This window comes from Colias philodice, chromosome 19 (genome assembly GCF_061535455.1).
Source record: "Colias philodice isolate Cphi_HAF_F1 chromosome 19, ilColPhil1 Martin Lab GWU primary, whole genome shotgun sequence".
Classification (NCBI taxonomy): Eukaryota; Metazoa; Arthropoda; class Insecta; order Lepidoptera; family Pieridae; genus Colias; species Colias philodice.
Window position 1 is genome coordinate 3,502,302 of NC_143104.1, and position 12,459 is coordinate 3,514,760.

At 33.8% G+C, this 12,459-nt stretch overlaps 1 protein-coding gene across 1 annotated transcript; it reads left to right on the forward strand.

The window, feature by feature from the left end:
- Positions 1 to 366: 366 nt before the first annotated feature.
- Aldh (Aldehyde dehydrogenase) lies at positions 367 to 12,214 on the forward strand. The gene is made up of 11 exons (XM_089707380.1): positions 367 to 603; positions 1,712 to 1,860; positions 3,115 to 3,211; positions 4,787 to 4,955; positions 6,039 to 6,187; positions 6,947 to 7,049; positions 7,833 to 8,009; positions 9,026 to 9,144; positions 9,948 to 10,112; positions 10,889 to 11,023; positions 11,590 to 12,214. Exons 1-11 carry the CDS (start codon positions 502 to 504, stop codon positions 11,758 to 11,760), a joined length of 1,536 nt encoding a protein of 511 aa, XP_089563506.1. The 5' UTR covers positions 367 to 501; the 3' UTR covers positions 11,761 to 12,214.
- Positions 12,215 to 12,459: the final 245 nt, after the last annotated feature.

Below are 12,459 nucleotides of genomic sequence, written 5' to 3' on the forward strand. Positions count from 1 at the left end.
ACATCGTCCATTAGCGACGGATCGGGCCGGGGCGGGCCGCAACGCATTGGCGGATATCGCTTCGCAGGCGGATTTCTGCCGGCGGTGCGCTGCGGCCCGGCCCGCCCCGACCCGTCTAGTGGACGCAGGCAGGCGGATGTAAGCGGCGAGCGTCTGTTAGATAAAATCCGCCTAGGCGATCCGCCGCGCCCCGTACAGGTGGACGCAGGAGCAAACAGCGCGTCCATTAGAGACGGCCCGTTGCGATGCGGCCCGGCCCGATCCGCCTGTAATGGACGCCTAGCATTATAATACTAAATTGACATTTGACATTTCAATTCATTATTTCCACAGAGCAAGTAATATATTATTTTCGAATTTCGATTTCATTCATTTGGTAACGTTATTCTCAGCTGAGAGAACGTTCCAAAATAATTGTAAAAAACATCTTTCCGAATTCCAGCCGGCCGGTAATTCAGCATCAAGTGATTAGTGTTAAAGTGATTTAAATATTTTAAAATCATGTTTCGTAATTTAAACAAAGTTCTAAAGCTTCAACAAGCTCAATTTGCGACCGCTACTGCGCCAGCGCCGCATACCAGCCCCGATATTTTATATACAGGAGTAAGCTTTTAATTATATATACCTACTTATATATAAAAAATATTGGTGCCTACGTAATATTAATAAATATTAAATTAATTATGTATTAATATTTACGATATACCTAAATATTGACAATGATTGTTCGACTTGAAGAAGCTTTTCAGCGATGACGAATATTTTTTTAAAATAAAAATATTAAATAATATAAATTATAAAAATACTAGTTAAGTATCTGATAAATTTTATTAATATTATATACCTCTAAGCTAACATTATTTTACAAATAAAAATGAGTCTGATATAGCTACCTTGATAAAACTTGAATGTTTATTTGTTAAATACCTAGTTGTATAGGTACATTAGGTATTTACATTATATTATTATTTATCAGAAATATTGACATTCTATCTATTGTTATCAGCATGCATATAATAACATATGGGAGATAGTTTTGAGAAATTTATATATTGATGATAAAATACTTATTTATAGCTATATTACCTATTACCTATATTATATATAGGCACACCGCATATGGAAATATAATCTTGATTATTAAATTGAATATAAGTTTAAACTGAATTAATATATATATCTAATTAGCTGTTTCCCGCGGTTTCACCCGCATTGCTACGCTCCTGTTAGTCTTAGCGTGATGATATAATATGTATATCCTATAGCCTTCCTTATAAATGGGCTATCTAACACTGAAAGAATTTTTCAAATCGGACCAGTAGTTCCTGAGATTAGCGCATACAAACAACAAACAAACTCTTCAGCTTTATAATATTAGTATAGATTAGAATTATTTTGTATTGTATTAATATTGAATTTATTAACATGATCTAGGAGCAGTAATTATAATGCTTTTAAATATTCTTACTCATACAATGTTATAATATGTATAAAGCATTTCAAAAATTAAGTGATCCTATAATTTGAAAATATTATCATGATAACAAAAACTACTGGGATTTTTTTTAATGTTTTATAGTCTACACTCTACTTCAGTCCTTATCCTGCCAAAGTCCGAGTTCACAAACAGTCTTTACTAAAGATGAAACCCATCTTTCAACTAACCGAACAAAAACCACCATAAACATAAAACAATTTTTTTTATTGCCAGCTATTCATAAACAATGAGTGGGTGAAATCAGCAGACGGCAAGACGTTCCAAACAATCAACCCAGCCAATGAACAAGTAATTGCTGAAGTTCAGCAGGCTGGGAAAGCTGATGTTGATAATGCTGTTCAGGCGGCCAAGGATGCGTTTAAGTTAGTATGAATTATTTCTAGTTTCTAGTATTTATAAATTAAAAAAAACCCCGCCTCATGTACTAATTTTTTCTATGCCTTAAAAATTTATTCTTATAAAGCAGTTGAATGCTATATAACTAAAAATATCAAATGCAATTTCTAGTATTTTCCGGAATAACAGAACACAATTGATATAGGTTGTTTTATTATTATCTGCTCATGGAAATTTTAGCTGCTTTAAGTTTACAATACAATTATTAACAAGCCTTTTATTAGTTACATAATTCAAATTTAAATGATCAACATACAAATCAATTTTTTATTTTTTGAAAAAATAATTTAGAATATTATTTTATTTACCAATAATTAATTACCTTATCAATAAAAAAAATTACAGCCCTTTTTATAAATTGCATGTTGTAATTTTAAAGGTAATAAAAAGAAAATGGTCTTTATAATCCGGTTAACATGCATTAGTAATAAATGGCTATTTATAATTACTAATGCATGTTAACCGTTTTTCGCGCCATGTCCACTCACGCAGGACAATCACGATTCACGCAAATAGTTTTTAATCAACTTTTGTTATTACAAAGATAAACTACTACATGAAATATTAATGTAGATATACGATTTTTTTAGATGTAACTTAATATACAAGGTTTCTCAGAGCTCACGAATTCAAGTTTTTGAAATTCGAAAAACATGCAAAATACATAATATTAACTACTTATACCAACTATACCTATGACATTTGTATTTTTTTGGCTATCATCAAGGCTATCATATCTCTTTATGTATTCATATCCCAATGTCAAACCGAAAACCTACATAAACAACAAGTGATAACTGCGTTAAAAACAACCGACTTCAAACTTGCACTTGCAACATTTACAAATACAGACAAAAATGCTCATAAAATAAAAACTACTGGGCCTATCCGAATAAAATTTTTATGGGACCAATTCGACACCATCCCGCATTGAACAAAAAAAAAATCACGTAAATCGGTTCAGAAACCTCGGAGTAATCGGTGTACATACATAAAAAAAAAAAAAAAAACATACCGGCCGAATTGATAACCTCCTCCTTTTTTTGAAGTCGGTTAAAAAGCTAAAGGTTTGACGACATTATAGGTAGGTAGGTATAACTTCTGCCAAATCTACTAGGAGAGCATTAGCTTACAGGAGACCTTTGTCCCAGCAGTGGGAAGATAAATAAGAAAATTTTGCTCTTGACGAAAAAAATTCTTTAATATACTATTTTCTATAGACTGAACTCCCCTTGGAGGACCATGGATGCATCACACCGAGGCTACCTCATCAACAAGTTGGCAGACCTGGTTGAAAGAGATAGAACTTATATAGCGGTAAGTCCATTTAAATGCAATGATTAACGACACAACGACTTCGTTACTTGTGAAAAAATATAGTATTCTCATAAATAACTAGTGTAGAGTAGCGCTTCTGCCCAAATAATAAAGCCTTTTTCTTTAATTACTTTACTAATGCTTTTCACAATATGTGTTACTTAGGCTAGCCGTTGAGCACTACTGACTCTAATACATATATTTTAATAAATGTAAAAAGCGTCGGGTAAACAATGTGGACACATACATATACAAAAAGCTTTGATCAGCGAATTGCATATGTGTGTCCCTACAACTAGTTACAAAGAACGTAAGCTGCATTTTTTTTTGTTTTTGCTTCGTAAAACAGAAATCTACTTAAGTATGTTATACTTAAATAAATAAAAAATATTATGTTGTATTCAATTACATTTTCCAAGATCAAAACTTTATCTATGATTGATATCATCAAAATCGATTCAGCTGTTTTAACCATAAAACGAACGTAACCTTTCGGTTCTATAATTTATAAAGGTTCTATAATAGTTCTAGAGACCATAGAATGGATATCGTATCATTAATCATATGAATGTAAATGTATAAATTATAAATTCATTCGTACACAAGTCAAGTGTATTATCAAGGCCATGCCATGTTATGTCCATAAAGTGAACAATAAAATGTTTTCATTTATTCGCTCACTACGAAAAATACAACATCCGCCTTTTTTATTAATAGTAAGTAGGTACCTACCTAGTATTTTTAACCGACTTCAAAAAAAAAGATGAGGTTCTCAATTCAGCCGGTACTTATATTTTTTTAGTTCATCTATTTTGTACATTTTTTTTCTTACGATTTTATTATATGCATAAATTATCATGTAGGTACTAGGTACTTAGCTTACAAAGAAATCATTGCCCGGAAACAGCATGTTAAAGCGAAGTTTTATGCTAGGCGTCCATTAGAGGCGGATCGGGCCGGGCCGGTTTGCTCCTGCGTCCACCTGTACGGGGCGCGGCGGACCGCCTAGGCGGATTTTATCTAACAAACGCTCGCCGCTCACATCCGCCTGCCTGCGTACACAAGACGGGTCGGGGCGGGCCGGGCCGCAGCGCACCGCCGGCAGAAATCCGCCTGCGAAGCGATATCCGCCAATGCGTTGCGGCCCGCCCCGGCCCGATCCGTCGCTAATGGACGATGTTTCATACAAAACATAGGCCGGCGTATTTTTGCGTTGCGATGCGGCCCGGCCCGATCCGCCTAGTGGACGCCAGCCATTATATTTAGCCTTTTATCGTATGTGTTTACTAATTATGCCATATTCGAGTGTTGAGAAGCTTATATATTATATTTTATCGTTACACTGACCACTGTATTATAACTATATAGTATACATATTTGATATTTACATATTATGTTCATTGAGGCATAATAGGACTCGGTACAAATCGAACAATAACTCCTAGGTAACTCCTAGGTAATATGAAGTAGCATTGCATTAGTAGTCTAGTTACTACTAATGCAATGCTACGTCATATTTCGAAAGTTGCAATCAAGAGTAAAAAATCCATAATTATATCAAATTTCTTTCTCTAGAGTCTAGAAACCCTAGACAACGGTAAGCCCTATCTAGCGGCTTACTATGGCGATATAAATGCTGTTATCAAAAACCTGCGATACTACGCTGGCTGGGCTGACAAGAACCACGGTAAAGTACTGCCCACAGATGGAAAGTACTTTGCCTACACCCGCCATGAGCCTGTTGGTGAGATTTTTTTTATGTTTTTTGTCTTTTTTTGGGGTCTCGAATTTGTATGAGTTGCCATTAAGCTTATGGAAAAACATTCAAATAAAGTAAATAGAAAAATATGATATTATTTCGTTTCGTTGATTTTATACATAAATAAGAGCGATTGAGTATTATGAATAATAATAAATTCATAAAAAAATGCACGTTTCCAAAAAGACGAGTTGTATTATGATTTCCTTGGTAGTTTACAATGAAACAGATGTTCTAGCATATTTATTATTAGCAACTTTATAGACGATCTAAAATAAAGAAAAAAATCCACTCACTTTTATAAACAAATCACGTATCAATATGGCACGTTTGCCTTAAAATAAGGCTCATTTTTGTCTAACAATTTTTTACATAGTCATGTGTAAATAACATTTTAGCGTAATACCTAATGTGTTACAAACGTGTTACATAATATATCGAGTTCCTCTCGACCTTGATTGTCAAGATACGAGACAAAATGGAGTAACTGTAATCGGTCAAATCTGATGATTTAACGAGATAATAATGTCAGCTTACTGCTTATGACTCCTTTTGAGTAACTTACATGGTTTTTGTGTGGATGATAAGTTGGGTGGGTGTTTTATAATGCTACTATTATATTTTGCTCTATTTAAATAGCTTTCGACAGTTTATGTCTTTTGGTTATAGGGAGGCTAGTAGTTAGATAAACCAAATGTAAATTAAATTGAAAAAAATAATGTATATAACCGGCCTACTTATGATTCTTTTTTCAGTTAACATGTCTTAAAATAACATAAAATTATACATTCTGTACCATTGAATTTATTCCATTACGTTGATAACACTAGGTACTACATGCGATTAGGGTTTTAAATATGAGGACTGTTTATTTTGTGTTAGGTCTTTTTGATTTTTTAACAAATAGCAAAAGTATTCGTCTGAAAAAAGGCCTATAATTTCACTGTTGTTTTATATGGGACAGGAACTCGTTTTTAATTTGTCCCTATGTATAAGGTTTAGATATACTTATTGTGCTATACTGTGGTGCTAATAAAGAAGTCTACATAATTTCCATCCATAATCCAGGGGTATGTGGCCAAATCATACCATGGAACTTCCCACTTCTGATGGCAGCGTGGAAGCTTGGCCCAGCGTTGGCCACTGGCAACACTCTGATCTTGAAGCCAGCTGAACAGACTCCACTCACCGCATTGTATTTGGCGCAGCTGGTCAAGGTATGTTGAGAAAATTAACAAATGTATTGATTTAAGAAAATTAAATGTGTAGACTTTAGAGTCTAGGAAAAGATGGAATTGAAAGAAGGGGTTATAAATGTAGGAGCGTTTCGATAATTAATGGTAGATGGCAGTTAGAAAAGAGAATGATAATAATGTTGTGTTTTAATTGTATTTTTAATAATCGGCATCTTCTTATTTTTTTCCCAACTTCAGGGACAGTCCTGTGAAGGTTTAGTTTATAATTTACTTTATGAGAAGCGGTAGATAGGGGACACTCAAGTTTTTTTATTTCTTGGACATGGTGATTTCCTCGCCATGTTCTACATTTCGACTTAATCGGTCAATTAATTTATGTTCCTTATTAATCAAGACGAAAAATAATAAAAAATATGTTCGTGTTAATACATATAATATCAATTCGCAAAGTTGTGTTATCAAATATTCTCGAACACAATGTTTCCTATTTATAGACATAATTGGCATGATAATTGATAATGAATTTTATCAGTGTTTTACTTAGTATAAACATTGATTAAAAGTGCCAACTGCCAATAAATATATGACGGAACTTTTATATTAAGGTACCTAAATAGTAAATACCATAAAAAATTTATTTCTTTATTCTATTATTTGTATAGAATTATTTAGGACCGTTTAAAGAATTTAAAAGACTTGCACTAACATTTAGCACTAAAAATCTCCATTTATATGAATAACTAAAAAAATATGTTGGTAAATTTTTTTATATGTATATAGGAAGCAGGATTCCCACCAGGCGTAGTAAATGTACTGCCGGGCTTCGGCGACGCGGGCGCAGCTCTAGTCGATCATCCCGATGTTGACAAGATAGCTTTCACAGGTAAATATTCTATTTATACTGAAATAAAAAAAAAATATAGATTTTTAGAAAAAATGGTATATTTTGACATCGGTTGTTTTGTCTATTTTTTTAAACATAGCTCAGAATTAGTTTGATAAATAAGATCTTTGTTTAAAAAACTGGTATTTATTTGAGCTGAGTTGCCTCAGACAGATCCATCATTTGTGCTTTTATTTTTTTAAACCTCTATCCCAAATAGGTATTAGGGATAAAATCAAGCAAATCTCGAGATAGCAAATTTTGCTGAAAACGTTCCTTCATTTCTAAAAAATAAATAGAACTGCATTTTATACCAGTGAATTTTTTAATAAAAAAAAGACGTGTGGCACTCGGGGACTGCCGCGGTAAAGCTATTGCATGCTATGCCTTCAAGCCACACCTCCGCGCCCGTCCCCGTGGGGAGCGTGAGGTTTTTCGTTACGCAATTTCTGGATTCGGTCCCCGCGCTCAAGGCCCGCGATAGAAGCTATGCAATAGCTTAAAAAATTTAAATAACTAGCTAAAGAGGAAGTTTTTTCCTCCAAATTAAATTGTTATCAAAACCACATCTATAATATAAAAATGAATCCCAAAATGTGTTGGTAAGCGCATAACTTGAGAACGGCTGAACCGATTTCGATAATTATTTTTTTATTATATTCCTTGAAGTACGAGGATGATTCTTATGTAGAGAAAACGTAAATATGTACCACGGGCGAAGCCGGGGCGGACCGCTAGTTTCTCATAATATTAACTAGCCTATTTCCCCATAAATTCCAACAGGCTCAACAGAAGTGGGCAAGCTAATACAGCGTGGTGCAGCCAACAATGTGAAGCGTATAACACTAGAGTTAGGTGGCAAATCACCTAACATAGTGTTGGCTGATTGTGACCTGCCATACGCAGTTGAACAAGCACATATGGCGCTGTTCTATAACATGGGCCAGTGTTGCTGTGCCGGTGAGTGTTTTTATTTATTTATTTATATTTTATTGTATTGTATTGAAAAAACATAAATACATATAACAAAGACAATACTACAGAAACAGCAAAGGGCGGCCTTAAAGGTTAGTAGAGGAGCGTAGATTACTCGAGCTCAAGTATTTGTTTAAAAATATAATTTATTAAAATTTACGATCTGTATATCTGTAATACTGTTCAATTCATAAAATAAAAATATAAATAAAATTTATATGCTGGCAATTAGAAGCACATAGGTAATTGTAATTCCAGGAAGTTACATAGTCAATGAATGTACAATTAATATAAGAAACTACCGCACGAACAATGTTTTGCTTCTTAATCACTCAAGCTGAACTAGTATTTTTTTATGTAACTAATAATATTTGCTTTTTACGTCAATATTCCTTTTATAATTTTGAAATGTGGTTGACCTTTCGCGATATTTACATCTAATACTTATAGATATTAGATATTATAAAATAAACAGGGTGAAGATTTTCTATAGTTTCAGGAAAAAGAATACTGAAGATAGCAAGTTTTGATCAAAGGGAGCATTTTCATTCATCTCCAGTATTTAAAGTAATTTCTTCCTGGACCCATAGAAAATTTGCACGCTATATTATGTTAAATTGAATTGTCTGTAATAAAAAGGGCATAGTATTATATAGAAACAGTTATTATTACTATAAGCATGCATAAAAAAATGCGTCTTACATTGTTTACGAGGTTTTTTGTAAGAACTAGGAAAATTATACTATGAAGTACATCCGCATTTCAATGTTTTTATTTATCTCCATATGTGTTAAAAAAACCTCTGTAATTAAAACATACCATGTACTTCAACGCTATAAAAGTACCATAATTTGAAATTAAACTATATGGTCTTTATTTGAAGTAAAACTATTGTCTCATATTCAATTTTGACTTACAAAACAAATATTAGGAAGGTAGATTTTTTATAAGAATTTGCGCATTATTTTGTTGTTATTTTTTATATTTTTTTCTCCATCCAGGATCCAGAACATTCGTAGAGGACAAGATCTACGATAAATTCGTAGAGATGTCAGCTGAGAGGGCGAAGCGCCGTGTTGTTGGAAACCCCTTCGACCCTAAAACTGAACAAGGGCCGCAGGTATGTTATTTATTACGACGGTTATTATGTTATTTGAATTTTTTTTACGAATACTGGATTTTAAATGCGTTTAATAACTCAGGCCCCGGAATCACAGACACAAAAGAAAGTCTATTGTGTCGTGGACCGATCGGGCCATTCGGGGCTCAATGGGTTAATGAGTTGAAATGTGATTTTATTCTGAATTTTATTTTAAAATGCAAGAAATTTTGTTAATATTCTAGCTAATTTTCTATCACGCCATTGAAGTTTATTTGGCAGACATATAGAATTACTACAAAGAACAAACACATCCATCTGTTTGTACCTAAATAAATACTGACGTCCAACCATTGACGTACTTCAAACAACTAGTTCACAATGGCCAATTCAAACGTAGTCAAAATATGTTCGAACGGTGTTGTATAAAGTTAAAAATTGAAATTTACACCTTATTTCGTGGCCATAGTGATCAAAGTCCATTGCTATCCGCTCATTATAAAACTCAGCTTAATACCTGACGTGTAGGAGAGTTTTGTTTAGGACAGGTTTTGAGCCTGATTGTAGGTTGTTTATTTATACTGACATCCATACTTAATATTATAAATGCGAAAGTATAACTCTGTCTGTCTGTTACTCAATCACGCCTGAACTACTGAACCAATTTGCATGAAATTTGGTATAGAGATATTTTGATACCCGAGAAAGGACATAGGATAGGTTTTATCCCGGAAATCCTACGGGAACGGGTTTTTCTCTGAAAACGCAGGCGAAGCCGCGGGCGGAAAGCTAGTAATTTATATAACCGAAAATACTTATTCCAGGTCGACGCAGAACAACACGCAAAAATCCTAAGTCTCATAGAGACCGGTAAGAAACAGGGCGCTTCCCTTCAAGTGGGGGGCGGGGCGGTCAGTGGGGGGGGATACTTTGTGCAACCCACTGTGTTCAGTGACGTCACCGATGATATGGATATCGCTAAAGTTGAGGTAAGAAATTGTTTATGTAGGCAATCATCATCATCTGTCCCTTAGACACATAAAACTGAAAGAATAGAATAAATTCGATTGCTCTGGCGGGTCACGAGTGGCTGAGTTGGTCAGGCATCCGCCCCGGAATGGCGCGAAAAGATGCGGGTTCGAGTCCCGCCTCGTAATCGAATTTTTTCTATTCTTTATAAAATTTATATTTATAAATGCCATAAAACCAAAAAATATCAATTTCAATCATCATCATCCCTTATACGTTCCCACTGTTGGGACACGGGCCTCCTATGAGGGTATAGGGCCACCACGCTGGCCAAGTGCGGGTTGGCGGATGTCACATATCGTCGAACTTTTAATTCTTCGACATGTCATGTTTTTTTTTTCTCATAAAAAAAATAAAAATGTCAGTTTCCTCACGATGTTTTCCTTCACCGTTCGAGCAGTGGTTATGTTAGCAACGTGCGCAGATAAATTGAAAAATTTTCCTGTACGCCCGCCTGGTCTCGAACCCCTAACTTATTGATTTGAAGTCGTTGTCCGCAACCCTGAGCTTTTTGTTTTCTGGATGAAAAAGTGAAAACCTATTCGAATTAAGACACAAATTGTATATATATTGTATAGTGTATCTATGTGAATTTATCATTTTCATATAATGAACACAGTATGTGAAAATGATAAATTATCACTATTAACACATTTTCTATTATTATATACTGGAGACCTAAATAAAATGTCTTTTAATTTACTATATGAATAATATAACTAAATGAAACTTTCAGATCTTCGGCCCAGTACAACAGATCATGAAGTTCTCGAGCTTGGATGAGGTACTCGATCGCGCAAACAACACCGAATACGGTTTAGCCGCCGCTGTGTTCACTAAAGATTTAGACAAGGCCAACTATCTTATTCAGGTATATCATATTATATCAATACATGATATATGCATGGCTCCTTAGTGGTTTACGTACTTTGGACTAATTAATTACCAATGGATTGAAATGGTTAATGGATTCAAAAATGATAATTCGATATGTAGCTGATAAATAATCGACTGAAATAAATAATAAAGCCTATTCTTATAAATGTATAATGAAGCTTCAAAATATTCTGAAAACAGTCTTAGTATTTTCTAGTGTTTGATTTTACGTGAGTATGTTTGTTTGTGTTATATTGCAAAGAATTTTTAACGGATTTTAAATATGTATCTCTTTCCTCGTGACCACGCTCGCTCCAAAGTGTGCGGAACGTCGGGAAAATAATATAATGAATAAATCGCGTTTTAAATCCGATAAAAATCTTTAATTTATAAATTCCCTACAGACGTTATTATCCTCATGCGCTATATTATACAGAAAGATAAAAAATGTCAAGCACCAATCACTTTCATTCTTATATATCTTATTCATTTTAAATTCCCCTTTTTTATTACCAAAATAATTTTTTATTTATTTATTTGTAATATATGTTTTGTTCGCAGGGTCTCCGCGCAGGCACAGTGTGGGTGAACGATTACAACGTGTTCGGTAACCAGGTGCCGTTCGGCGGATACAAGCAGAGCGGGCTCGGGCGGGAAAATGGCCCTTATGGCTTACAGAACTATACCGAAGTTAAGGCGGTTGTTGTACGCATGACGCATAAGAACTCGTAATTTGTGAAGTGAAATAAAATATTGTTGGCGAGAAAATATTATATAATTATTGTATTTACTATGTCTACATGTTTAAAAATTAAAAGTATAATATAGTATGAATAAAAAGTAAAACTTCTTTAGCAAGATTCAAAGGTACAAAAATCGCCGCCTTACTCCTAAAAAACCTTGAAATTTTATTCTCAACGCGCCTAAAGAAGTTTCACTTCTAAAATAGGAATATGTATTCATAGTTAAACGAAAGAAAACACAAAAGAAGAATTTGACAATAACACTTAAAATATTATATAAATGTATGTACTTTTCCAAATATATATCTTAACATACGCACACTAGTCAAAAATATGTATCTTAAGATTAAGTGAAAAATATCATAACTTTCGCAAAAGATTGTTAAAAGCATTTACTTGTAAATAAACTTAAAACTTTATTTCTAATATATATTTTTTTTAAATTCTATTGTTTTATTTATAACCTTATATCACCTACTAGCTGTGCTCCGCCGTTTCGCCCACATTGCTCCGCTCCTGTTGGTCTAGCGTGATGATATATAGCCTGTCTCGGTAAATGAACTATGCAACAGCGAAATAATTTCTCAAATCGGACCAGTATTTCCTGAGATTCAAACAAACAAACTCTTCAGCTTTATAATATTATCTCTACTAATAAAATATCAGAACTTTCGCAAAAATAACTTTA

Excerpts from the sequence above, each read along its gene's own strand:
- Aldh (XM_089707380.1), top strand. The coding sequence starts at position 502 with ATGTTTCGTAATTTAAACAAAGTTCTAAAGCTTCAACAAGCTCAATTT. Across the intron at positions 7,050-7,832 it reads TGACAAGATAGCTTTCACAG|GCTCAACAGAAGTGGGCAAG; the intron begins GTAAATATTCTA and ends AAATTCCAACAG. Across the intron at positions 11,024-11,589 it reads AGGCCAACTATCTTATTCAG|GGTCTCCGCGCAGGCACAGT; the intron begins GTATATCATATT and ends TTTTGTTCGCAG.